Source organism: Ambystoma mexicanum, chromosome 4p, assembly GCF_040938575.1.
Source record: "Ambystoma mexicanum isolate Mex_15411 chromosome 4p, UKY_AmexF1_1, whole genome shotgun sequence".
Lineage (NCBI taxonomy): Eukaryota > Metazoa > Chordata > Amphibia > Caudata > Ambystomatidae > Ambystoma > Ambystoma mexicanum.
The window spans coordinates 94,585,494-94,613,374 of record NC_090927.1 but is presented as its reverse complement, the minus strand read 5'-3'; the positions used below and the strand labels follow the sequence as shown (position 1 = coordinate 94,613,374).

General features: G+C 47.8%; 1 protein-coding gene across 1 annotated transcript in view; it reads left to right on the top strand.

Moving 5' to 3' along the window:
• The window catches only part of LOC138452786 (waprin-Enh1-like), a 45,615-nt gene extending 20,041 nt beyond the window's left edge, over positions 1 to 25,574 (top strand). Inside the window, exon 5 of the mRNA XM_069605126.1 lies at positions 24,265 to 25,574. Coding sequence (XP_069461227.1) covers positions 24,265 to 24,281 — 17 coding nt within the window. The 3' untranslated portion in view covers positions 24,282 to 25,574. The remainder of the gene's footprint in view (positions 1 to 24,264) is intronic.
• Positions 25,575 to 27,881: the final 2,307 nt, after the last annotated feature.

The window sequence follows — 27,881 nt, the reverse complement described above, 5'->3', positions numbered from 1 at the left end:
GTCATGGCGTGCGCTTGGCGCGCATACTAAGAGAAGGCAGTAGGCTGATGTGGAAAGTGAGCTGGTTTCAGGGTCATGGCGTGGGTCATGGCGTGCGCTTGGCGCGCATACTAAGAGAAGGCAGTAGGCTGATGTGGAAAGTGAGCAGGTTTCAGGGTCATGGCGTGCGCTTGGCGCACATACTAAGAGAAGGCAGTAGGCTGATGTGGAAAGTGAGTTGGTTTCAGGGTCATGGCGTGCGCTTGGCGCACATACTAAGAGAAGGCAGTAGGCTGATGTAGACAGTGAGCTGGTTTCAGGGTCATGGCATGCGCTTGGCGCACATACTAAGAGAAGGCAGTAGGCTGATGTGGAAAGTGAGTTGGTTTCAGGGTCATGGCGTGCGTTTGGCGCACATACTAAGAGAAGGCAGTAGGCTGATGTGGACAGTGAGCTGGTTTCAGGGTCATGGCATGCGCTTGGCGCACATACTAAGAGAAGACAGTAGGCTGATGTGGACAGTGAGCTGGTTTCAGGGTCATGGCGTGCGCTTGGCGCCCATACTAAGAGAAGGCAGTAGGCTGATGTGGAAAGTGAGCTGGTTTCAGTAGCCTGGCGTGCGCTTGGCGCACATACTAAGAGAAGGCAGTAGGCTGATGTGGAAAGTGAGCTGGTTTCAGGGTCATGGCGTGGGTCATGGCGTGCTCTTGGCGCACATAATAAGAGAAGGCAGTAGGCTGATGTGGAAAGTGAGCTGGTTTCAGTAGCCTGGCGTGCGCTTGGCGCGCATACTAAGAGAAGGCAGTAGGCTGATGTGGAAAGTGAGCTGGTTTCAGGGTCATGGCGTGCGCATGGCGCACATACTAAGAGAAGGCAGTAGGCTGATGTGGAAAGTGAGTTGGTTTCAGGGTCATGGCGTGCGCTTGGCGCACATACTAAGAGAAGGCAGTAGGCTGATGTGGACAGTGAGCTGGTTTCAGGGTCATGGCATGCGCTTGGCACACATACTAAGAGAAGACAGTAGGCTGATGTGGAAAGTGAGTTGGTTTCAGGGTCATGGCGTGCGCTTGGCGCACATACTAAGAGAAGGCAGTAGGCTGATGTAGACAGTGAGCTGGTTTCAGGGTCATGGCGTGCGCTTGGCACACATACTAAGAGAAGACAGTAGGCTGATGTGGAAAGTGAGTTGGTTTCAGGGTCATGGCGTGCGCTTGGCGCACATACTAAGAGAAGGCAGTAGGCTGATGTGGAAAGTGAGCTGGTTTCAGGGTCATGGCGTGGGTCATGGCGTGCTCTTGGCGCACATAATAAGAGAAGGCAGTAGGCTGATGTGGAAAGTGAGCTGGTTTCAGTAGCCTGGCGTGCGCTTGGCGCGCATACTAAGAGAAGGCAGTAGGCTGATGTGGAAAGTGAGCTGGTTTCAGGGTCATGGCGTGCGCATGGCGCACATACTAAGAGAAGGCAGTAGGCTGATGTGGAAAGTGAGTTGGTTTCAGGGTCATGGCGTGCGCTTGGCGCACATACTAAGAGAAGGCAGTAGGCTGATGTGGACAGTGAGCTGGTTTCAGGGTCATGGCGTGCGCTTGGCACACATACTAAGAGAAGACAGTAGGCTGATGTGGAAAGTGAGTTGGTTTCAGGGTCATGGCGTGCGCTTGGCGCACATACTAAGAGAAGGCAGTAGGCTGATGTAGACAGTGAGCTGGTTTCAGGGTCATGGCGTGCGCTTGGCACACATACTAAGAGAAGACAGTAGGCTGATGTGGAAAGTGAGTTGGTTTCAGGGTCATGGCGTGCGCTTGGCGCACATACTAAGAGAAGGCAGTAGGCTGATGTAGACAGTGAGCTGGTTTCAGGGTCATGGCGTGCGCTTGGCGCACATACTAAGAGAAGGCAGTAGGCTGATGTGGAAAGTGAGTTGGTTTCAGGGTCATGGCGTGCGCTTGGCGCACATACTAAGAGAAGGCAGTAGGCTGATGTGGACAGTGAGCTGGTTTCAGGGTCACGGCATGCGCTTGGCGCACATACTAAGAGAAGACAGTAGGCTGATGTGGACAGTGAGCTGGTTTCAGGGTCATGGCGTGCGCTTGGCGCCCATACTAACAGAAGGCAGTAGGCTGATGTGGAAAGTGAGCTGGTTTCAGTAGCCTGGCGTGCGCTTGGCGCACATACTAAGAGAAGGCAGTAGGCTGATGTGGAAAGTGAGCTGGTTTCAGGGTCATGGCGTGGGTCATGGCGTGCTCTTGGCGCACATACTAAGAGAAGGCAGTAGGCTGATGTGGACATTGAGCTGGTTTCAGGGTCACGGGATGCGCTTGGCGCACATACTAAGAGAAGACAGTAGGCTGATGTGGACAGTGAGCTGGTTTCAGGGTCATGGCGTGCGCTTGGCGCCCATACTAAGAGAAGGCAGTAGGCTGATGTGGAAAGTGAGCTGGTTTCAGTAGCCTGGCGTGCGCTTGGCGCACACACTAAGAGAAGGCAGTAGGCTGATGTGGAAAGTGAGCTGGTTTCAGGGTCATGGCGTGGGTCATGGTGTGCTCTTGGCGCACATAATAAGAGAAGGCAGTAGGCTGATGTGGAAAGTGAGCTGGTTTCAGTAGCCTGGTGTGCGCTTGGCGCGCATACTAAGAGAAGGCAGTAGGCTGATGTGGAAAGTGAGCTGGTTTCAGGGTCATGGCGTGCGCTTGGCGCACATACTAAGAGAAGGCAGTAGGCTGATGTGGAAAGTGAGCTGGTTTCAGGGTCATGGCGTGCGCTTGGCGCACATACTAAGAGAAGGCAGTAGGCTGATGTGGACAGTGAGCTGGTTTCAGGGTCATGGCGTGCGCTTGGCACACATACTAAGAGAAGACAGTAGGCTGATGTGGAAAGTGAGTTGGTTTCAGGGTCATGGCGTGCGCTTGGCGCACATACTAAGAGAAGGCAGTAGGCTGATGTAGACAGTGAGCTGGTTTCAGGGTCATGGAGTGCGCTTGGCGCACATACTAAGAGAAGGCAGTAGGCTGATGTGGAAAGTGAGTTGGTTTCAGGGTCATGGCGTGCGCTTGGTGCACATACTAAGAGAAGGCAGTAGGCTGATGTGGACAGTGAGCTGGTTTCAGGGTCACGGCGTGCGCTTGGCGCACATACTAAGAGAAGACAGTAGGCTGATGTGGACAGTGAGCTGGTTTCAGGGTCATGGCGTGCGCTTGGCACCCATACTAAATGAAGGCAGTAGGCTGATGTGGAAAGTGAGCTGGTTTCAGTAGCCTGGCGTGCGCTTGGCGCACATACTAAGAGAAGGCAGTAGGCTGATGTGGAAAGTGAGCTGGTTTCAGGGTCATGGCATGCTCTTGGCGCACATAATAAGAGAAGGCAGTAGGCTGATGTGGAAAGTGAGCTGGTTTCAGTAGCCTGGCGTGTGCTTGGCACGCATACTAAGAGAAGGCAGTAGGCTGATGTGGAAAGTGAGCTGGTTTCAGCAGCCTGGCGTGCGCTTGGCGCGCATACTAAGAGAAGGCAGTAGGCTGATGTGGAAAGTGAGCTGGTTTCAGTAGCCTGGCGTGCGCTTGGCGCACATACTAAGAGAAGGCAGTAGGCTGATGTGGAAAGTGAGCTGGTTTCAGGGTCACGGCGTGCGCTTGGCGCACATACTAAGAGAAGGCAGTAGGCTGATGTGGAAAGTGAGTTGGTTTCAGGGTCATGGCGTGCGCTTGGCGCACATACTAAGAGAAGGCAGTAGGCTGATGTGGACAGTGAGCTGGTTTCAGGGTCACGGCATGCGCTTGGCGCACATACTAAGAGAAGACAGTAGGCTGATGTGGACAGTGAGCTGGTTTCAGGGTCACGGCGTGCGCTTGGCGCACATACTAAGAGAAGGCAGTAGGCTGATGTGGAAAGTGAGCTGGTTTCAGTAGCCTGGCGTGCGCTTGGCGCACATACTAAGAGAAGGCAGTAGGCTGATGTGGAAAGTGAGCTGGTTTCAGGGTCATGGCGTGGGTCATGGCGTGCTCTTGGCGCACATAATAAGAGAAGGCAGTAGGCTGATGTGGAAAGTGAGCTGGTTTCAGTAGCCTGGCGTGCGCTTGGCGCGCATACTAAGAGAAGGCAGTAGGCTGATGTGGAAACTGAGCTGGTTTCAGGGTCATGGCGTGCGCTTGGCGCACATAGCAAGAGAAGGCAGTAGGCGGATGTGGAAAGTGAGCTGGTCTCAGGGCCAATGGCATACGCTTGGCGCACATACTAAGAGAAGGCAGTAGACTGATGTGGAAAGTGAGCCGGTTTTAGTAGCCTCGCGTGCGCTTGGCGCACATACTAAGAGAAGGCAGTAGGCTGATGTGGAAAGTCAGCTGGTTTCAGGGTCATGGCGTGCGCTTGGCGCACATACTAAGAGAAGGCAGTAGGCTGATGTGGAAACTGAGCTGGTTTCAGTAGCCTGGCGTGTGCTTGGCGCACATACTAAGAGAAGGCAGTAGGCTGATGTGGAAAGTGAGCTGGTTTCAACAGCACAGCGTGCAGTTATGGTACATGGTTTCAGGAGCACGGCATGCAGTTGTGATACATACTAAGGGATGGCAGTAAGCCGATGTGGAAACTGAGCTGGTTTGGGTGGCATGGTGAACACCTGTTGTATATCCTTAGGGATGGCCTTGCTGATGTGGAAATTGAACTGGATTCTGTAGCCTGATGTCCACTCGTCGTACATGCTGAGGGATGGCAGTAGGCTCATGTGGGAAGGCAGCTGGTTTCCGTAGCAAGGTGTACACGGGGCACATTTGCGAAGGGTTGGTATTAGTTTGCATTAGTCTGATGGGGAAACAGAGCTGGATGCAGTTGGGTGGTGTACATATGGAGAATGTTCTAATGTATGGAGGGGGAAGTTGCTAGTCCCAGTATGATGGTGAGCAACCTCAGTAAGCAATAACAATGAACGGCACTAGGCTGATGGGGGAGGTCGCTGGTCCCAGTAGGGTGGTGAGCAACCTCCGTAAGCAATAACAATGAACGGCACTAGGCTGATGGTGGGGGTCACTGGTCCCAGTAGGATGGTGAGCAACCTCAGTAAGCAATAACAATGAACGGCACTGGGCTGATGGGGGGGTCACTGGTCCCAGTAGGGTGGTGAGCAACCTCAGTAAGCAATAACAATGAACAGCACTGGGCTGATGGGGGGGTCACTGGTCCCAGTTGGATGGTGAGCAACCTCAGTAAGCAATAACAATGAACAGCACTGGGCTGATGGGGGGGTCACTGGTCCCAGTTGGATGGTGAGCAACCTCAGTAAGCAATAACAATGAACGGGACTAGGCTGATGGTGGAGGTCGCTGGTCCCAGTAGGATGGCGAGCAACCTCAGTAAGCAATAACAATGAAGGGCACTAGGATGACGGTGGGAGGCCGGTGGACCCAGTAGGAGGGTGAGCAACCTCTGGTAAGCAATAACAACGAACTGCCCTGGGCTAAAGTGGTATTAGCAATACCAACGTCTTTGAAGGCGCATATGGAGGTCTTTGGTACCTGAGCCTCTTCCTAAATTTCCTCAGCTTTTCTTAAGGCCTCTGAATTCTCGATCTCTCTTCCTACATGTATTCGGACTGCAACTTTTCCAAACCAGTCTAAAACCTCACACTGCAGGGAGCCAACTTATGAATTTGCTGGGGATACCCAGATGTCAAGGAAGTGACATCACTCGAAATGACATCACTGGAAGTGACATCACTGGCAGGGACACTGTCGGAAATAACGTCATCACATTTTCACTCAATCAGCTGCTTGGGAGCAGAATAGTTAGCAGAACACAATCACAATTTTCTTGCACTGCATTTCAGTCAGACAGTGTTTTCAAAACAAGGTTACAAGGCCCAAGGTTTCGCAAATCCTAGGCCTGGCTCAGTTTAAAACACATAAATCACTCTGGCGCTGACTGGGCGCAAGTGGGATGAGACCAGGGGGGCACGGGTGCCAACCTTTTATTTCCCCTAGCGGGGGCGGCATAAATTCCCTTGCCTTGAATATAAAAAAGGAAGCAAATTAATCTCAGGTGCCCGACCCTTTCCCAGATCGAAACGGTGCATTTCATAGCACATTTGTTAAATGGAATTGGGGGGAAAAGCCCAAGATTCTACAGACAGCACTGACCGCATACATCTGAGGCCCATGGGCATGTTGTGCCCTACAAGAAATCAAATAAATAAATAAATCTAGACAACAGTTCCCTTTGCAGCTTTCAGGTTTGCACGTGTCAGTCAACATTCATAGAACTCAGGCTTTGATTCCCTGATACTGTATCACGCTGAAAATCACATATAATACTTTTGGCTTTAAAGTCACATACATGACGCTGTTCATGTATGCCTTTAAAGACAACAGTATTTTATTTCCAGCAAAACTGGCGCTGCACACACATGAACATCACTTGTACGGCCAGGATCTGAACATTGTTACACATCTGTGGGGGCCAAAGTGAGGTTCCTATCCCCATTGCTAAAGAGGTATGAGGGCAGTTACCTCTTTGGCCCCCATTCACTCAGCAGCTAGACTGTGGGGAGTCAAAGTGCAAAGTAGATTAGAAATCCAGTAGGAATCTGGGGCTGGCAATTAGTGTTAAGGGATTGTTTTTATCTGGAAACAAGTTGTTAACAATGCACAATAAATCTTCCAATTTAAGACAAAACAATCCTTCCTTGTATAAGAATACAAAATAAAGCCAGTAAGACTGAGCAGCTGGTAATTGGTATTGTAAGAAGATTCAATTCAACACTACAGCTAAGTCAATGCCTAGTCTGGGATACTGAATGGAAACCCTTATTGATATATCTTTATGTCCAGTTCATGAGTTCTGGATGACTACCCCTATATAACACCCCTCTCTTAGAATCCCCCTGACCCCACTGAGCCAAGAAGTAGTTCTGTTTTGCAAGTTTAAAAGGTTTATTTGAGAAATAAGACAAAATATAGATACCACGCTTTTATAATAAATTAATAATCGATATCACCCTTATAAATATAATGTTAATCAACAATGGGTAATCTGACACTAGCACACTTCTTTATAATCAATGAGGAGTAAGTATAGGATGGATCAAGTAGCAAAAATACTTTTATGATTTCAAGGGAAAAGCAATGAGGAATAAAATGCAGTACAGAAATACTTGAGATGATTTTAGCAAAAGATAATATAATCACTTTTTCTCTGGCAATTCACCCCCCTCCCCTACGCAATGTAAGACATGGAAGTAGATGGAAAGAGGAGCACACAGTTCTCAGGAATGCAATCAAATACAATACGAAATTCAGTTCCCCCCCAGCAAGCTTAGAGAAAACCGGTATGAGTTTTAAAACACAGGCCCAAGCGCTTTGAATGTGTTGGCAATGAAGTGAGAAATATGCTGAAAATGCTTTTAATTTCCTTTAGGAGGTTCAGGGTGAGTGAGAGATACTTGGAATGAGTTCAGGCTCACTTTAGCAATGATTCAGAGATGGTGATTAAGAGGCAAACAAATTTTTAGCAAGGAAAGAAATGACTGCTGATGGTTACACGTGGCTGGATTTTTAACCAAATTGCAAATCTCGGTAAAATTTGCGAGTGCGTGAATCGTGATTACGGCAAAAGTATAAGGAGTAGCAAGATTCTAAGCTTTCAGAGGAAAGTTAAATTTCGTTCCTATCCCAAACGGTTCCAGAGATACGGACGATTAAATAAAGGTAGTTTTTCGGATTTAAAGTAAACTCAAAATGACAAGTGACAGCTATGCAGCTGCAGAATTGACAAGTGACAGTGGTGCAGCTTTACAAATGACAGATGACACGATTTCTAGGAGGCTGTTCTACTTAGGTTAAAATTGTTTGGATTAGATTATTTTAACTAAGAGATTGGTTCTGCACAGTTCTGCTAGGTACTCACAATATAAATTTGAATAGGCCTCGCCACGGATCTGGTCAGGTTTTGGACTGGACTCCGGTTCTGGTCTCGGCACTGCACAGTGATCTGGGTCAGCTCTCTGGTTCTGCTCACAGCGGTCTGGGTCACTCTGGATCTCTGGTCTGGTCTGTCCGGATACAGCGGTCTCTGCACGGCTCCTGGATCTCTGCACTGGTCCTGGCAAAAGTTCTTGGGAAGGGATTCAAGCAACTTGCCCGGCTGTGAGTAGCTTGCAATGATTTGAGGCCTGCTGCAGAGAACTCAGCTTGTGGTTTTAGGCCTCTGATTTAGGTTCTAAAGTATAAGTTCTAGGTTCTGGAGTATGTAGCTGGAGTCAGTCTGGAACTGGTATCTTCTGGATGTTGTGTGGTCCGGCAAAACGCTCCGCAGCAACTGGATTTGAATGTCTCTACCTGTCCCAGCAGTCTCTTTTTATGTGTTTTGAAAATGGGTGTGTGCCTGGGCCTAGCTAAGCCTGCCCCTCTCTACTTGTCATTGGCCCAATTCTCCCCTCTCCCATGATTGGGGGAAGGAAATGTGAGTCAGAGTGATGCTGTAGGTTTTATGGGTCAGAGGATCCTCCCCTGGTCAGTTTGCCCACAAATCTATATTTGATTCAAATACATCCTTCCCAGATATACAATTTGTTGAAATTACATGTGCACATTATATATTCCTTATGGTCCATGCTTGTCCGCCTCTGATCTTCCTGGGGGCTTGCATTAAAAAATGACAACATTTTGCGCTTTTTAACTGGTTTTGCAATATCGGACATTTACCCAAATTTACACACACGTGCGCAAGGAGAATGTACATTAATTGATGAAGTGTCAGATTTTTAACATGCAGACATTTGGAGTGAGACCCTATTTTCCGCTAGAAACCCCCCAGAATACACCACGGGGTCCTAACGCATCTCAAAATGTTCACAGAAAAATCACAAAAATAATGATATTACTTATATAATTCTGACAAGTCTGCACTTTGAGTTATCTATCTTTTTAAAATTATGCCCTGGTCAAAAAGGGGTGTGGCTTCCCACATCACATGGTGAAATAACTGGTTTATCCACTTCCTCCAAGCTCAGCTGCTAGCAGAGGCACTGCCCCTCCCAGTTTCCCCTAAGAGGAAGCCACTTTACGGCCCCCCAATATAACATTTGCCTGAGTCCAGGACAGGCCTTTGTTCAACTCCCTGTAGTCCCCAACTGCTCCACCCCTAATCTAATCAACAGGGCCATGTGACCTCAGGATGCAACCAGGCCTGGCAGCCAGGCCTGGGAACACAGCTGTTGATCCAGTATCAACTCCTGTCGGGGGTAGTTGTCAGGCAGAATTCAGTTTCATTAAGCCAGGTTTCAGCTAAATGTCACTTTTTGTTCCCAGTTTTTTACATTCAAATCAAACTGACAATTTTTACATATACATTAAATAATGACTTCCTTCAAGTCATTTCAGAATATAGTTTTACATTGTATCCACCTCTTAGCAAGTCTTTCCTTGGTCTGGTTTTGTTTCATTTGTTCAGTTTTACACAAAAGTCTGGTGGTTTTAAAACACCGGCTTTCTGATAGTGGTGAGTACTGGTAATGCAACCATTTTTGGGATTAAGAAAATGAATTCCCCAAAAGAAGGTTGTATCTTTGGAGTGGCCTCGTGCCAACTGCGCAGTTCTCCTATTCTGGCGTGAATGTGGGCGGCGATAGCTCATCCCCACATCCACCCAGTCTATTGATTTAGTTTGTTCTGGGATAGAATAATGGGCGGCGACAGCTCATCCCCACATCTACCCAGTCTATTGATTCAACATGGGTCAAAACCCATGACAAATCCCCCCGCCCGACTGCGCTTTGATTCAAGTCGAGGGGAAGTCGGGTGCAAAGGAGGTTTTGAGCCCTTGCGCTGGTATGTCCCCATTATCTTCTTCCAATCCTGCAGGTGGCACAGTTCAGCATCTTTTCCTCCCTCCAGTCGATCAATCAGTTCTCCTTGCTGGTCCTGATGGGAGGATTGGGCGGTACCCTGGGCCCCTTAGGTCTCTGCTCCCGGTCTCCGGATCGTCCTCCTTGGCCAGTCTCCAGGTTTTCTTTCTCCTAGGACGACAAAGGAAAAGCGGCAATACCTATTCGTAGACATTTTTCCACCACTATTAATGGTGTGGCAGACATATACATTTTATACTTTAACATACCTAACATTTTACTTTTGAGATACAAGTTATCATTCAAAGACAGTGGCTTACAAGAGTATACATTTTAGAGACTATATATGAGATATTTTAGGGTTGGAACTGAATTAATCTGGAGCGGTCCCCTCTGGTATTGCAGAGGACTCCTCCAGTTGCTGCAGAGTGTGCCTGGGATGGCAACACTTTAGCTGATTTATATGTACCCACTTGTCTTCCCCCTCTGCCAAACCGCCTTTGGGGATGCGGATCTCGTAGGCCACAGGGGAGATCTTGTCTATAATCTCAAAGGGTCCCTTCCATGTAGGCAAACATTTTCTCTGTTTTGCCTGGTTTCTTTGGAAGTTGTATAAATAGACCTGGTCCCCCACCTGATATTCCTTCCTGGAAGTTTTCAGGTCATAGTGGGTCTTCATACTCTCAGCTGATCTTTCTAGATTCCGCTGAGCATAGGCAAAAGCATGTTGAAGGTGTTTCCTTAAATTCTCCACATACTCATGAGTTGTGGAGGCATTTATCAGTGTCTGCTCTTGGGTCCTGTAGAGCAAATGCTGGGGAAGCACCATCTTGCGCCCGGTCATCAACTCAAATAGTGACATTTTGGTTGCAGATGAAGGGGTAGATCTGATGGCCATTAGGACCAGAGGTAATCGGATATCCCAACTTGGCCCAGAATCTGCCACAAACCTTTTTAAGATGCTCACAATGGTTCGGTTATATCTCTCCACTGCTCCAGAAGAAGCTGGCCGGTAAGCAATATGTAGCTTTCTTTTGACCCCCAGTATCTCCCACATCTTTGTCATTACTTCACTGGTGAAGTGGCTACCCCTGTCTGACTCAATCCTTTGAGGTAGACCAAAACGGGAAAAGATGTGGTTAATCATCAGGGCAGCTGCTGTTTCTGCCTTGCAGTTTGGGGCTGGGAGACATTCCACCCACTTGGTAAACAAGCATGTAACGGTCAACATGTACTTGTTTCCTCTAGATGAGCGAATCACAGGGCCTACAAAGTCGATTTGCAAATCTGACCATGGCAGTGTCATCCCCCTCTTTTGGAGAGGCGCACGGTGTGTGAGGGATGATGGCTGAAATTGTGCACACACAAGACAACCCTTCAAATATTGGTTGAGGTCCTGGCCCATGTGTGGCCAGTATGCAACCTCTCTTAAGATTTCCAGTGTTGTGTGTAACCCCCTATGAAGTGCGGTGGCCGCATTATGGGCGTGACTTAACATCAGGCTTCGGAATGAGGTAGGAACCACCCACTGATCATGGCCAGCTTGGGATTTCCTTACCAACAAACCATCTTGGATTCGGAACATTTTTGGACATTTCATCAACACTCTTAGGTCCTCTTTCCCAATGTAATCGGTATCCGTCAGGGGAAAGTTCTCAGGATCCTCAAGGTGTTGGTAAAACTTACCAATAATTGGATCCCCCTTCTGAGCTGTAATCAAATCAAATCAGCATCAGGGGTCTCCTTACTCCATTGTGCAGTTGAAAGATCATTGTGAGCATTTGTCTGGGACCTAGTGATAGCAGCGACCTGGATTTCCCCCAACACAGACTCTATTTCTATTAGATCCCCTTGGATGGCCCCGGTTTTGGCCAGCTGATCAGCTAAGCCATTTCCAGTTTTGTCTGGTCCCTCTACTTTGGAATGACCCTTGATCTTTTTCCAGTAGATGGTCATCCCATTCGATGGGACCAGATCATCAATGTTTTGGATTAACTTCCCATGTTTCAAGGGTTTGTTATTAACACATAACATGCCTCTGGTTTTCCAATTAACCAGGTGCTCCACGAACCCGTTCCGTACATAATCCGAATCTGTGATTATGACCAGTTCGTGGAGTTGATGTTGGACAGCAGTGAGGATGGCCTGATTCACAGTGATCAATTCTGCCACCTGACTACTTCGGGGACCAATTTTGTATCCAGCGGAGGGTTCTGGGAACTCCTTCACCCATGCATTCCCTACGCCAGCCACTAGTTCTTTCTCCCCTTTGTTGTTGTCAACATGGTAAGAGCATCCATCCACATAGACAGTGGGCATTCCCTCACACTTGTCTTCTTCAAAGACTTTGTGTGGGGAATTAAGGTATGCCTCCATGTTGTCCTTGATTTTTAGACTTTCGTCCTCTAGACAGTTTTCTCTGGCACAATGACCTTGCGCGAGGGGACTCTTCTTGTTTTGGCCATATCTGACCTCCACAGGAAAGCCTTGCATTGACAGAATCCAGGAAGTAATTCGGGAATTACTCACATTTCCAGCCCGGATTCTGTCACTTTGGAGATATTGCAGAGGCTGGTGTGGAGTCTTCACTATGATGTGTTCCCCCTGGATAAACGGGCGGTAATTCTTCAATGCCCACACCGTTGCCAGGAGTGCCTTCTCACAATCGTTGAATTTTTCCTCCACAGAGGATAAAGTTTTGCTCGCATAGGAGATTACTTTATTGACCTTGTCATGCTTTTGGTATAATACTGCCGTCAAGCATGTATTAGAGAACCCCATCTCCAGGAAGAACTCCTTGTTTCTGACAGGGTAAGCTAGGCAAGGCGCTTGTGAGAGGCTTCTTTTGAGTTGTTTTACCGCCTCGGATTGTTCTGGACCCCATTCCCACTTGACCCCCCCCTTCAAGAGATTAATCAGGGGTCTAGTGATCTCTGCGTAGCCTTCAATGAACTTTCTGCTGTAATTAGTCAGTCCAAGGAGGCTCCTTAGTTCCCGCAGAGTTGTGGGGTCTTTCAGTTTCTGGAGTGCTTCCACTTTCTTTTCTTGGGGACAGAGACCCTGAGGAGTAATCACATGCCCCAAGAAATTAACACTGGTTCTACACCACTGTGCTTTCTGAAAGGAAAGTTTTGCTCCGGCGGCCCTCAACTGTGTCAGAACATAACGGATCTCCGCTATGTGTTCCTCCACAGATGAACTTTTGATGAGGATATCATCTACATAAGCCAGGTTACCCCTCGCACCCAGGTCGGGCATGGCCTTATCTAGGAAAATGTTGAATTCATTGCCGGAGTTGAGGTATCCGAAGGGAGTTTGGGTCCATGTGTACTGCTGGCCCCCAAAGGTAAAAGCCAGTTTGTATTGGTCCTCCCTACTGACAGGCATGGTCCAGTATCCATTGGTCAGGTCTATTGCTGTGAATACCTGTGACCCCTGAATCTGGGCCAGCCCTTGGTCAATGTAGGGCAGAGGCCATCGGGAAGTATGGACCCATTTGTTGAGCTCCCTAAGGTCGGCGCAGAGTCTCCACTGGCCGTTTGGCTTCAATATTCACAGCACTGGATTATTGAAAGTGCTGTGGACTGGACGGATTATTCCCCGGGACTCAAGGTTCTTAATTATTTCAGTAAGGGACTCCATGGATGCGAGAGGCAAGCGATATTGCTTCACAAACACTGGAGTCATTCCAGGGTCCGTGGCAATTGTTGTGGTGTGGATGTCGGTGCGACCACAGTCATATGAGTCTACCGCAAAGAGATCTTGGAAATCCAAGAAAACTTGTTTCAACTTTTGCTTCTGTTCCAGAGTCACACAGGCATCAGCTAGGTTGACTCTCTCTTCCACCATCTGCCTGAAGCCTGGAAAGACTTCTGGTCTGGCTATCTCAGCGGCCTCCTCCAGCTGGGTGGAGAAGTCCCTGGTCAGAGTGCTGATTTGGACTGGAGGCTTCAGGTGGGAAAGGCAGCCCTCATGGACCTGGAAAATCACCTCATCCCTCCTGAAGTCACAAGTCACATCTTCCTTACCATAGGGGCAGGAAGTGTACACCAGGAAGTTCCCCCCATGCCGGGTAAAAATCCTGTCTGGTGTTGTATTGTCATCACTGTCACTGTCAAAACAGTCCTTGGGGATTGGTCCTAACAGTTAATTTCCTAAATCGATGGAAACATTTCGGTCATCAACCGCCATTCCAATAATGGTGCCTGCGGCTAGAGTAATACTCTTTAAGTCGCTGTTATCCACCTCTATTAGAATGGTGTCATGCTCTATGTTGACTAATGGAGTTGGGTTTACCCCCAACCCTTGCTGTTGGAGAGAAGCGTTTAGATGTATGTAAGCATCAGGGTTTTTCAAATGTTGTCCTCTTATAACCTTCGCTTCCAGGGAGAATTGTCGGGTCCTTTCTGGGATGGTGACTTCCTCTTTGATCTGAATTTCAACTGCATAAGGTAGAAATTGAGCTGACCTAAATGCTTTTTCTGGATCATCAAAGCCCATGGGATTATCCGCTAATCGGGACCAAGCTTTGAAGTTTATTAGGTCCAAACTAATGGAAAAGCGATTGAGAATGTCAGTGCCTAAGTAAAGGGCGGCAGTGACGTCTCGCACGGACCCAACAATTATGGACTATGCTCTTGTTGCCAATGGAGATTTTGAGCATACACCTGCTTGGCAGGAGATGTTTGGAATTAGGTGCTTCCAGGTCCATTTCCCATTTGTCTATCAGTTTGAATGTGGGAATGGCTGGATCTTTTGGGAGTTGGCGGAACATGGCTTCGCTGATGAAGCTCTTACCGTTCTTCACACACACTCGAGCGAGAACAGAGTCCTTCCCATCATTTAACTGGACAGGGATGAACAACTGCTCTCCAATTTGCTGAATATCAGCCAGGCTCTGAGCTGATTTCACATCTTTCTGGACTATAGGAGTGGGAGTTTCTGATTGTGGATTAGTAAAGAATTTCAGGGTGTTTCCTTCCAGTGTGGAATACCACCTTAAACTGGAAGGAAGGTTGATTTTCAGAAATAGAGAGGACCCCCCATCACCAGTCTGTTGTACCCTGCCCCTGTACTTGTACCGGGGCATAGTATCTTCCCTCCTTCTCCTCAAGGGGGCACAGATAATGCACATTTTTGGACAACTGGTGGGCTAACTTTCTGGTTTTGGACATTGCTAGAGAAGAGATTTGGGCAGAATTCTGTGGAGAGTCTTGGGAATCTGAAAGAAAAAGTTGGCAACTGGAGATCAGAGCCATTGTGGGTTCCCCTGGTTCCGGTTCTGGGCCGCCCCCCCCTTTTTGGAGGCAGTCACCAGGATGGGTTTGAACCAGGGGATTTCGGTATTGTGGGTTCTGGGATGAGATGATGGGCGGCGGTAGCTCAGTCTCCATATCTCCCCAGTCTGGATTGGAATCCCTTGGGACCCATTTTTCCTTGGGAGGAGTTCCCCCATCTCTGAAGGAGAAGATCCTTTTCCCAGGATCTTCTGAGGAACCCTCTCCCTCAAATTGGAAGACCTGTACCTCCTCCACAAAGTGGGTCTGTTTGGGTCCTTTGTTTCTCCTACCTCCTCTCTGCTCCTTGGGTGGCAGACTTTCAGGGGCAGGAGATTTTGTTTCCAGTTCCTGGTTTTCCAGGGGCTGTTTACAAGTTGGGAAGGAAGCTTCCTCCAAGGCTTTACACCCCCCTTCCCCTTGTGCCTCATCTCTGGGAACCGGTGGGTTATCGGGGTGCTGCCCCCATCATTGTTCTGGAGCACCAGATCCAGAGTTTGGGGCATTCTGCGGTGGCATGCTCATCTGAGGGTTCTGTTGAGCCCTCAGTATGTGTCCCAGATCTCGTGCCATATTTTGGACCTGGCGCTCAAGTTGTGAAACCCGCTCAGGCTGATACGGGGCTCTATTTTCTCCCCTGGGCTGATCCCGGGAAGGGTAGCTATCCCTTCTCTGGTAGTACCCCTGGTTGGGAAGATTTTGGTACCCCTCCACCCTTGGCCTCCCCTCTCCCGGATTAGGTTGTCTGGGCTCAGGGAATTGGGGAAAGAAGGATGGATGATTTTGGGGCTGGAAATTGGGTGGATACCTGGGGAAAAAGTTCTGCCCAGGATTTGGAGAATTTCTGCCCTCCTGTGGGAAGTTGGGAGGGAAGTTCCCTGGGTTAGGTGCTTGGCTGGATCCCCCCCCCCTTGGGCTGGTGGAGTCCACACATAACCCAGGATTGGTCTGTTTCCCTTGTAGCGGGGTTTTACATAGTCAGGGGGGCGGGGGACCCCATTTGTGGGACTACCTCCTTGACTCCCTGTCTGTGACTGGCCCAAGGGCCTTCTGGGCTGTGAATTATTTTGTGCAGGCAGGTTTTTAGGCCCCCCCATCTCCAAATCTAAAACGGGGGCAATCTTTACCTCTGCCACCTTGGCAGCAGCAGGGGTGCTGTTGGTTTTGGGGTTTTTCGGCACATTATTTTTATTTTCGATGGGCTTCTGCACCTCATAGATCCGGGTAGCCTGTTCAATGACCCAGTCTAAAGATCTTTTCTCATGAAAATCTCTCACGAGCTGGGTCATTATGTATTTGGGTAAGGCATGGAAAAACGTATTGATAAATTCTCTGCTATCCATGTGCACCCTTCTGGTGGTCTGCGCAAAAGCACGCTTTAATTCTTGCACAAACTCTTGTGGGGCCTGATCCTCCCCACATTGCAAATTGTAGGCTGCCTTGCGAGCCTCTTGAGGATTTCTGTGAACAGAAAAATGTTTCAAGATGGCCGCCTTATAGGTGGACCATCTTAAATGATTTTGGTCCTCCAGCCCCGCAAAGAAACTGAGTATTCTGGGGAGAATGTCCATTTGACGTACTGGATGCAGCTACTGATGTCCTTCAAATGGAAAGTCTCCATCATTTGCTCATAGAGCTCCAAGTGTTCCCAAACGGAATACTTGGTGTTCTTATGATAAGGAGTGATGACACTCCTGATTGCCTTTATTTGCTTCAATGGGTCCTTACGCAAGGCCCTTTTTGCCTTATTGGCCTTTTTGGTTCGGGTTACCCTGGTCCATTCATCCTCTGACTCAGAGGCACTGCTCCCAGGGGTTCCTGTCTGATCTTCCAGGTTTTCCCGGATTCTGCGAGCCTGGGAATGGCTGGCAGAATGTGGGGACCTGGTCTCCTGTGACCTGCGCCGTTCAGAGGAGTCTTCAGATTCCTCCTTGCTGCCAGGATTTGATGGGTACCCCCCCCCCACTGACCTAACTGGGCAGAAGTTTTCAGGATGCCCTTAACGGGCCTACTCTCCTGGGGTTCCCCACTAAATTGCACTGTGCTTGGGTGCCCATACCCGGATGCCCGCCCCTCCATTCCTGGGAAGTACTGGCCTATGAGCCCCATACTTCTGGTTGGATAGTAATCTGCCATCCCTGTGGCCCGGTGCTCATGTGCGCCAGGGGACATGGGGTTGGCAGAGTCCAGGGACTGAGAGATATGAAGGCCTCTGGTACTAGGGATCCTGAGGTTATGCTCAGGAGTCTCCCTTTCCCAGCGAACCTGGTCTCTATCCGCCCCTGCTCCCTGTTGCAATGCAAGAGCCTGCGCTTTCAGTTCCTCAGTTAAGGCCTTACTAGACTCTATCAGTCTCTCCTGCATCGCTACCTGTTGCTGGAGCCTATCATTGTGCTGACAGAGAGCCTCATTTTCTCTCTGTGCCTCCTGATTGGTCCTGGAGTACTGGGCCAGTCTCTGCTGCAGGAGGGTTACCTCCTGAGCTGTGTCCCTATTGGCCTGCTCCTTTCTTGCCAGAGCATCCTCCACCCTTCCTGGTGTGCTCTAACAAGTACTGGTGTTCTTTTTGGAGGTCGCACAGTCCTTGGAGGGCCAGGTGATTTTCTTCCATTTTCCTTTTTAAGTGGCAGACTTCCTGGCCTAAGGTATCCCTTTCCTGACTAAGAGTCTGCATCTGTGCCGCCAGGTCGTCCCTTTGCCTTTGGAAGGCACCAGCTTTCTGGTGTTCTTCATCAAACTCTGCCTGGGTATCCAGGTCTTTCAAAATCAATTTATTGCTTTCCTCTTTCTGTCTAGTTGGATTTGCAGGGTGGCTACCTGCTCTGTGCATGCCCTGTTGAAATTGATCTGTTGCTCCAGCTTTTTCTGGCTCTGCAGTAAGGAATCCAGACTGTCTTGGTGCTCCTTCTGCAAAGCCAGAATTCTGGTATCCTGGTCCGTCTTTTCCTGTTGCAGGATATCCATATCCTTCTTTATTTTAATGATGTACTGTCTACTCTCATTTTCGGACTCCTGGCTTCTGTGCAACCTCTGCTCAGAAGAGTCTAGATCAGATTGGGCCTTCTGTAATGCCATCAGCTGCCTACTCGCCAGATCTTGGCCTTCAGCACATTTGTCCTGCATGGCTCCCATATGTAAATATAAATATGCTGCTACCCTGGAAATCTTGTTGTGCTCATCCTTGGCCTTAGGGGCCATATATAGTTCACTCAGGGCCACATGTAAGGGTCCCTGGTCTCTCCATTATCTGACCTTGTTTCAGTGATCTGGGGTGCGATTGCCTGCAACCAGACCGTCTGGTCCTGATGAGCCCACTCACCTCTCACAAATAGCTTATGTAAGAAGTGCTCTCTGGCTATTTTCATATCTACCAAGGTCGTCATTCTGGAATTTGAGTTCCTTCCTGACTTACAGAAGTTTGTATTTTATTTTTGCAAAACAGACCTTTCCCTTAGAGCGTCCTTTTGAGGAGTGCTTTACCACGTAACACAGCGTGGTGATCCGACCGGATGTATGTCTCTTGTCAGTTAGCACACTGTATTAATCTGCACAAGTGATAGATCTAATCCGGAATCCCCGGCTACGAGCCCCCAATTTGTAAGAAGATTCAATTGAACACTACAGCTAAGTCAATGCCTAGTCTGGGATACTGAATGGAAACCCTTATTGATATATCTTTATGTCCAGTTCATGAGTTCTGGATGACTACCCCTATATAACACCCCTCTCTTAGAATGCCCCTGACCCCACTGAGCCAAGAAGTAGTTCTGTTTTACAAGTTTAAAAGGTTTATTTGAGAAATAAGACAAAATATAGATACCATGCTTTTATAATAAATTAATAATCGATATCGCCCTTATAAATATAATGTTAATCAACAGTGGGTAATCTGACACTAGCACACTTCTTTATAATCAGTGAGGAGTTAGTATAGGATAGATCAAGTAGCAAAAATACTTTTATGATTTCAAGGGAAAAGCAATGAGGAATAAAATGCAGCACAGAAATACTTGAGATGATTTTAGCAAAAGATAATATAATCACTTTTTCTCTGGCAATTCACCCCCCTCCCCTATGCAATGTAAGACATGGAAGTAGATGGAAAGAGGAGCACACAGTTCTCAGGAATGCAATCAAATACAATACGAAATTCAGTTCCCCCCCAGCAAGCTTAGAGAAAACCGGTATGAGTTTTAAAACACAGGCCCAAGCGCTTTGAATGTGTTGGCAATGAAGTGAGAAATATGCTGAAAATGCTTTTAATTCCCTTTAGGAGGTTCAGGGTGAGTGAGAGATACTTGGGATGAGTTCAGGCTCACTTTAGCAATGATTCAGAGATGGTGATTAAGAGGCAAACAAATTTTTAGCAAGGAAAGAAATGACTGCTGATGGTTACACGTGGCTGGATTTTTAACCAAATCGCAAATCGCGGTAAAATTTGCGAGTGCGTGAATTGTGATTATGGCAAAAGTATAAGGAGTAGCAAGATTCTAAGCTTTCAGAGGAAAGTTAAATTTCGTTCCTATCCCAAACGGTTCCAGAGATACGGACGATTAAATAAAGGTAGTTTTTCGGATTTAAAGTAAACTCAAAATGACAAGTGACAGCTATGCAGCTGAAGAATTGACAAGTGACAGTGGTGCAGCTTTACAAATGACAGATGACACGATTTCTAGGAGGCTGTTCTACTTAGGTTAAAATAGTTTGGATTAGATTATTTTAACTAAGAGATTGGTTCTGCACAGTTCTGCTAGGTACTCACAATATAAATTTGAATAGGCCTCGCCGCGGATCTGGTCAGGTTTTGGACTGGACTCCGGTTCTGGTCTCGGCACTGCACAGTGATCTGGGTCAGCTCTCTGGTTCTGCTCACAGCGGTCTGGGTCACTCTGGATCTCCTGGATCTCTGCACTGGTCCTGTCAAAAGTTCTTGGCAAGGGATTCAAGCAGCTCGCCCGGCTGTGAGCAGCTTGCAATGATTTGAGGCCTGCTGCAGAGAACTCAGCTTGTGGTTTTAGGCCTCTGATTTAGGTTCTAAAGTATAAGTTCTAGGTTCTGGAGTATGTAGCTGGAGTCAGTCTGGAACTGGTATCTTCTGGATGTTGTGTGGTCCGGCAAAACGCTCCGCAGCAACTGGATTCGAATGTCTCTACCTGTCCCAGCAGTCTCTTTTTATGTGTTTTGAAAATGGGTGTGTGCCTGGGCCTAGCTAAGCCTGCCCCTCTCTACTTGTCATTAGCCCAATTTTCCCCTCTCCCATGATTGGGGGAAGGAAATGTGAGTCAGAGTGATGCTGTAGGTTTTATGGGTCAGAGGATCCTCCCCTGGTCAGTTTGCCCACAAATCTATATTTGATTCAAATACATCCTTCCCAGATATACAATTGGTTGAAATTACATGTGCACATTATATATTCCTTATGGTCCATGCTTGTCCGCCTCTGATCTTCCTGGGGGCTTGCATTAAAAAATGACAACATTTTGCGCTTTTTAACTGGTTTTGCAATATCGGACATTTACCCAAATTTACACACATGTGCGCAAGGAGTATGGACATTAATTGATGAAGTGTCAGATTTTTAACATGCAGACATTTGGAGTGAGACCCTATTTTCCGCTAGCAACCCCCCAGAATACACCACAGGGTCCTAACGCATCTCAAAATGTTCACAGAAAAATCACAAAAATAATGATATTACTTATATAATTCTGACAAGTCCGCACTTTGAGTTATCTTTCTTTTTAAAATTATGCCCTGGTCAATAAGGGGTGTGGCGTCCCACATCACAGGGTGAAATAACTGGTTTATCAACTTCCTCCAAGCTCAGCTGCTAGCAGAGGCACTGCCCCTCCCAGTTTCCCCTAAGAGGAAGCCACTTTACGGCCCCCCAATATAACATTTGCCTGAGTCCAGGACAGGCCTTTGTTCAACTCCCTGTAGTCCCCAGCTGCTCCACCCCTAATCTAATCAACAGGGCCATGTGACCTCAGGATGCAGCCAGGCCTGGCAGCCAGGCCTGGGAACACAGCTGATGATCCAGTATCAACTCCTGTCGGGGGTAGTTGTCAGGCAGAATTCAGTTTCATTAAGCCAGGTTTCAGCTAAATGTCACTTTTTGTTCCCAGTTTTCTACATTCAAATCAAACTGACAATTTTTACATATACATTAAATAATTACTTCCTTCAAGTCATTTCAGAATATAGTTTTACATTGTATCCACCTCTTAGCAAGTCTTTCCTTGGTCTGGTTTTGTTTCATTTGTTCAGTTTTACACAAAAGTCTGGTGGTTTTAAAACACCGGCTTTCTGATAGTGGTGAGTACTGGTAATGCAACCATTTTTGGGATTAAGAAAATGAATTCCCCTCTTTGGAGTGGTCTCGTGCCAACTGCGCAGTTCTCCTATTCTGGTGTGAATGTGGGCGGCGATAGCTCATCCCCACATCCACCCAGTCTATTGATTTAGTTTGTTCTGGGAAAGAATAATGGGTGGCGACAGCTCATCCCCACATCTACCCAGTCTATTGATTCAACATGGGTCAAAACCCATGACAGTATTACTTAATTGTTTTACCAGGGAAACAAGTCAATAACAATCCACGATAAATCCTCCAGTTTTAGTCAAAACAATCCCCGCTTGAAATAAATCCAAAATAAAGGCCAAAGAAAGCCCGAAAAAATACAAAACTTGAAAACAAGGCAGAAGTAATCCTAAAACAATCCAAAAAGTGGGTTTCTTTGTTGCTAGTGGGCACGAAATTAGTGTGGTGGTGGGTGAAAGAACCAGAAACAGAATGATGGAGAGATAAAGAAAAGAAAAATGTGGGTGTGGGGAGAACGAGAGGGAAGTGCCGGAAGGGCTGGGGTAAAAATAACCCTCATGAGGAAAAAGGGGATATTACCGGCGCCCTGTGAAGTGACTACTTACCTCTCCTCTGTGCGCTGCGAATGCACCAGCCACTGGCTGCTCTGCTGCCTCTCGGCTGCTCCCAGGAGTCCAGGCTGGGCTGGCTCCTCATAGGCTGGGCTGCTGTGCTTGGCGAGGTGCTATGGCGTGGGCCCGGCCTGGCTGGAGGAGGAGCCGCACATTACCCGGGTAAGCCCCCGCTTTTCATGGTCTTTCACAAAAAATGATCTGTTTCGTTAGATCTCTGTTAGATCCGGTTTCATGAGCCATTCTTGATGTTGCTGCTGCTTCACTGCCTCTAAGCCCCCCTTTCCAGGCCTTAGCACCCACGGGAGGCAGTATAGACACGCAGCAGAACAGGGTGGCCCAGGAGGAGCCACCACCAGCAGGCAGCCAGTGGCACCCACTTCCCTAGGGGCCAGAGAGACACAGTAAAGGGCCCACAAGTGAGGGTCGTCCATACTGCTTCTCTTCTTTCTGGGCCCCCGGCCGGGTAGGGGCCTCAGCACTAAATGGTTCTTCCCCGGTGGGTGCCCGGGCCCCAGAGTACCAGTGTACACGACACCCCTGGTACACAGCACATTCAATTGGCAAAAGCCACCAATAAATTTCGAGAGGATAGCACAGGGGCAACGTGCTCACCTTGGAAGCAGGACAATACTGAGCAACACAGGTTCGATCCCCAGGTCTGCGCTCAGAAACCTCTGGGTATTAAGCGAATTATAAATAACCAATTAAATAAATAAATCAAAATTATACAATGAGATGAAAATGAAACAGACATTTTCAGAAGAAAGCTTGATGGCATTTACAGCACTTAACATGCAGGAAGAGGATGTGGAGGGCCTCATGATGACATTTGGGGAGCAATCGTAGTGAGCAGAATTTTGGGGGGAATAATGATGGGGAGCGTAATGTTGGTGGATATCCATGGTAAAGCTTCACCGTGAAGGGAATTGGGGGTAAATCTACCAAGAGCAAGTAGTTGGTGCTATTATTGTGGTGTGAGCAAATGCAGAACGAGCAGATATGCTGTGAACATGCATGGGACAGTCTTGGCGAGCAACATGTGTGTGATGTGGCATAGGAGTGAAAATGAGGCAACTTTCTGATGATGCATCAGAAAAAGCCAACATTAATTAAGATCAGTCAACACTGACAATGCTTAGAACTGAGTCCTGCATAAAGGATGGCTTCATATGATTCGTTTTGGCTTGGCTTGTACGCAGAGGACACTCGACCCAAACATATTATTTATTTTATTTCGTTTTTTTAATTCCTAAGGCGCACAAACAGCCCGAGGGCATTGAGGCGCTGTTACAAGAAGACGGCTTAGATACAAGGAGCGTACATATATTTTAGATATAAAAACATTACTTACAGTAAGGTATTGACACATGGTCCTTTACATGGCATATTGAGTACGATAGCTAAACAGTTGGCGGGTTCAGGCAAATAGAGTGTTGACAGCTTTGCGGAAAACTATGTGGGATGTTTCTGCTCTCAGGTGGGGTGGGAGGGAGCTTCATTGCATGGCAGCGATGGAAGCTATTGCACTGGGGTACAGCTAGGATGGAGATGGAGAGGGTATAAGGGTGCACACATCTTGAGGGTGTAGTTTGGTTATTTATCCAGCCATTGTCTACCCATGGCCATGCAAATCCATAGGGCCATTCCCACACACTAACGGCCCCTCGCCACAAAACACACCCTCCTGCGATATCTCTGAGGTAGCTCGATCAAACAGTAACATCCAACGTTGTCCTTCCAGCGTTATTTTTAATTAGTCTGCTAAGAGGTATTGCCTTAGTTGAAGTTTTAAGTGTGCTACTTAGGCACTGGATTTCTATCTGTTCCTCTTAAAATCACGCATTGACAAAGCCAACAGTTTCAGCCTGTGTATCTGTATTAGATGGGCATTTTCCAGGCACTGCTGTTGCCATTCTGTGGCTAGGTGGCACCATTGTGGAGGTGCCTGGCAAGTGCCTATCCCATGGCTACACAAATGTCAAACCTTTTGGCTTTGCCAATGCTTGGTAATCAAGAGATGGGTTAGGAAAATCCGCCATGAGATCAAATGTGCTTCAGTTCAGTTATTTGCTGTTTTTTGTTGTCATACACTCTCTCGATATGTGAAGCCCTCCAATGGAAGCTGGCATACGTGAACCAATCATGGTCCGCTGCCAATGAACAGCTTTAGATTCAGGTCATTAATAAGTCTTATCTGCACGCAGTGACTCATTGGAAACTTAACTCTCTCCGTTCTTTATTTTGTCACAGGAGGATACCACCATTGATCTCCTGTAAGGCCGAATGAAGCCAAAGGTGGACTCCTGGGCCAAGACCGATCAAGATCCCCTCCCCCAATCCCTGCTGCAACCGTGGATGAAAATTACTCATGGCAACCTTGGCATATATGTACTTTTTTTTTCATTGTATCATCAGATTATGGAATCACCCCTGCTCTATGGACCAGAACTCATATTGGATTATCACGTGGTTGGCTATGATGACGCCTCTGTATCAGAGGCGTAGACAGGGTAGGGCCTGAGCAGGCAAGGCCCCCCAAAATCTGTAAATGCCCACTCCTCACCGCTGTGTGGGCATTTACAGCTGTTAATGTCATTGGTGGGTCCAACTACATTAGCTTCAGGCCCCACTTGTTAGACAATTCTGGCTATGCTTCTGTTCCGTATGTGTGCGTATGTAGAAGCATTTATAGAGGGTGACGCTAGAGCGCAAGCAGCGCAGCAGCACAGCAGCGCAGCACTCTATTAGCGGAGTAAGGAGGCGAGACAGTAGGGCTTCAATTTGATACTGGCTGCTATGACTGCACTTGAGCTGTGACTGGAAACATTTTCAAAACAGAGCAACTTTTGCTTTGATTGCCATGTCAGACTCTTGCTAAGAAACCCCCTTCCCAAGTAGTCTCTGAGGCACAATCGGTTAATGCATGAGGCTGTTCATTTAAAGTTTGGGGGTTCGAGCCAACGAGTTCTTGTACATTTGGTAACAGTGCTTATTTGGAATAGAATTGCTTGTCAAGGTGCAAGATGTGACGTTTCCTGCTTGTAGTTAGCCTCCCTCCCCACCCAAAACTGAGACAGGCTTTTAAATTAAAAAATTCTCTAGACAGGCGGACAGAGGGCCCATTTCTTGGGCAATCATGTCAAAAGGGGCGTCTGGTCCCCTTGAAGAAACATGATATTGCATTGGGGAGGGTGGCAGGCATCCGGGAGTTAACGAGGGAGTGTCTGAAGTGGGGGGCCATTCTATTTGTGAGCTGTAAATTTGAAGAGGGCATTGGAAATATGAGCCCTAAACCTACCCATTGCTTACTGGAGGTGTTAGTGCGTGGGCGCGTTCACGCGCTTTCCGCCTCTCCCGTGCCTCCTTTGTTTCCTGGCTCTGGGGTATCTTGCAGCTGTGACTTGCTCGTTACTACATAGGTTAGGCAAAGGCAGCGTACAACACATATTACTAAAATAATAAATGCAATCAATTCTTTGTATTTTCTGCATTACCTTCATACAGAAGAAAGGTTCTTAAGTGTTTCTTCCCTTTTAAAATAAAACAACAGCTTTGCTTAATATGACTATTGCCTTTCATTCATCATAACTCTTACATCATTTTGAAAAATATGCACGAAAGGAACTGTTAAACTATCTTGTCCGTATCTCACAATGTTTGGTGCCAGCGGCACATTTGGGAAGGCACCATTAGTGCCATAGGGTGCGGCAATAATGCCACTTAACCACCTGCAATACAAATTAAGGTTTCCCAGTGAAACCAGGTGTGGGGATTGGCATTGATTTAAATGTTCGTAACCCTGAGTACCTTCATGGGCCTAATATGAAAGCAGTTCAGCCAAAATCCGATAGTGGCCAGAAGAAGTGGAAGATCCTCTGTGACCTTTGACCTGCCAGAACCTGTGCCCAGCTGGGCTCAGTTCTGATTCTGGCATAAAAGTAAAAGAGGCGAAAAGTGACCTGTATTGCTCCTGTGCTTCTACATTGCTACCAAGGGGCAAGATAAAAGGTTATGCAGCGGTGATTTTTGTGTGTGTGCGCGTGTGTTTGTGCGTGTGTTGGTGCATGTGCACATGTGGGTGTTTGAGTGAGTGTGTGCGTGTGCACGCGTGTGTGTGTATGGGAGTATAGAGGGGCAAGACAATGGCAGGGGGAGGGGCAGAAGAAGAGGGAGAACCCACATGACAAGGAGGGGCTGCATAAACGTATACAATCATGGCAATCAATTTAGCTCAGTCAAACTGATAATAAAGGATGTAGGTGAAGGAACACAGCAGGGCAAAGGCGCATGTTAATACAGGCTGATTTTACAGTAAAGGCAGAGAGGTGAACTGCAGGAGGTGGAGCAATACTCAGCAAATCATGAAGGGAAAATTCAATCACGAAATCACAAAGCAAAATTGGTTGCTTTAAGATATCTTTGGGACGCATAGGATCAGGGGAGCATAACGAGTCTCTAGGGCCCAGGGTAAGGGCCAGTGTTCAGGGGTTCACTCTGTTACTCTCTCAAGCAGGCTTCTTGCCTCTTCTCTTTGCGACCTAAGATCTAGATTTGGTCTCGAGTCCTTAGTGTGGTGATTGGCTCGGGGGTTAGAAGGCAGCCAATTTAAAGAAGCTTCCATCAGCCCCATCAGGGCTCTGAGGACATCTTGCAGTCTTGATACAGGCTTACATTCTCCTGGGTGAAAGGCTGAGCAACAGAAAGGCACTAGTAATGCCCTTGCACCCTAGAACAGTAGGGGTCTAACCACGCATTCCTTTAAGGATTGGGGCGCTCTTCTGCTCAGCACAAGCAAGGGAACTTTTCCAAAGTCACCTGCAAGTGGATACCCTCTTCGTGTTAAGAGGGGCGTCCTGGGGGCCAGTTGTTTAATGGCAGCTGGGATCTGCCTCTTCCAGCAAGAAGTCTATGTTTACCTAAGAGGCCTAATAATCCCTCTGGAAACACACCTTCAACTCTATGCAGGGGGCATTCGGTCAGTGAACAGGAATTCATCATGGCGGCGGGAAATAACTCCACATATTACAAAATCCTGGCAGAGAATTGATGTCTTTGGACCCTCTACACCAGCCAGGCATTACCACTCAAGATGGCAGGATGCCTCCTGTCTGTGCAATGGGCCCCTCTACCTTAGCCCCCCAATCACCTGTCGACTGTACATCAAACAGCATCTGCAGTAATGATCCTCATGTTGCCCACCCACCCCCTGCTGACAGGTTTCATGTGAGATTTACATGGCCCAGCCATTCACATTAACCAAGTCCCTCTGCATTGGGGGCAGCAGGGGGAGCAGTTGCCTTCTCACTTGGAGCATCGAAGGGTTTCCAAGGTGCAAGTCTAACAAGAGGCCAAAACATCCAGCATGTGCATCTGTCTTGGGATCAGCCAATGAGAGGAGAGCAAAATATCCAGCATGCGCATCTGTCTTGGGATCAGCCAATGAGAGGAGGGCAACACATCCAGCATGCGCATCTGTCTTGGGATCAGCCAATGAGAGGAGGGCAACACATCTAGCATGTGCATCTGTCTTGGGGTCAGCCAATGAGAGGAGGGCAACACATCCAGCATGTGCATCTGTCTTGGGATCAGCCAATGAGAGGAGGGCAACACATCCAGCATGTGCATCTGTCTTGGGATCAGCCAATGAGAGGAGGGCAACACATCCAGCATGTGCATCTGTCTTGGGATCAGCCAATGAGAGGAGAGCAAAATATCCCGCATGCGCATCTGTCTTGGGATCAGCCAATGAGAGGAGGGCAACACATCCAGCATGCGCATCTGTCTTGGGATCAGCCAATGAGAGGAGGGCAACACATCAAGCATGTGCATCTGTCTTGGGGTCAGCCAATGAGAGGAGGGCAACACAT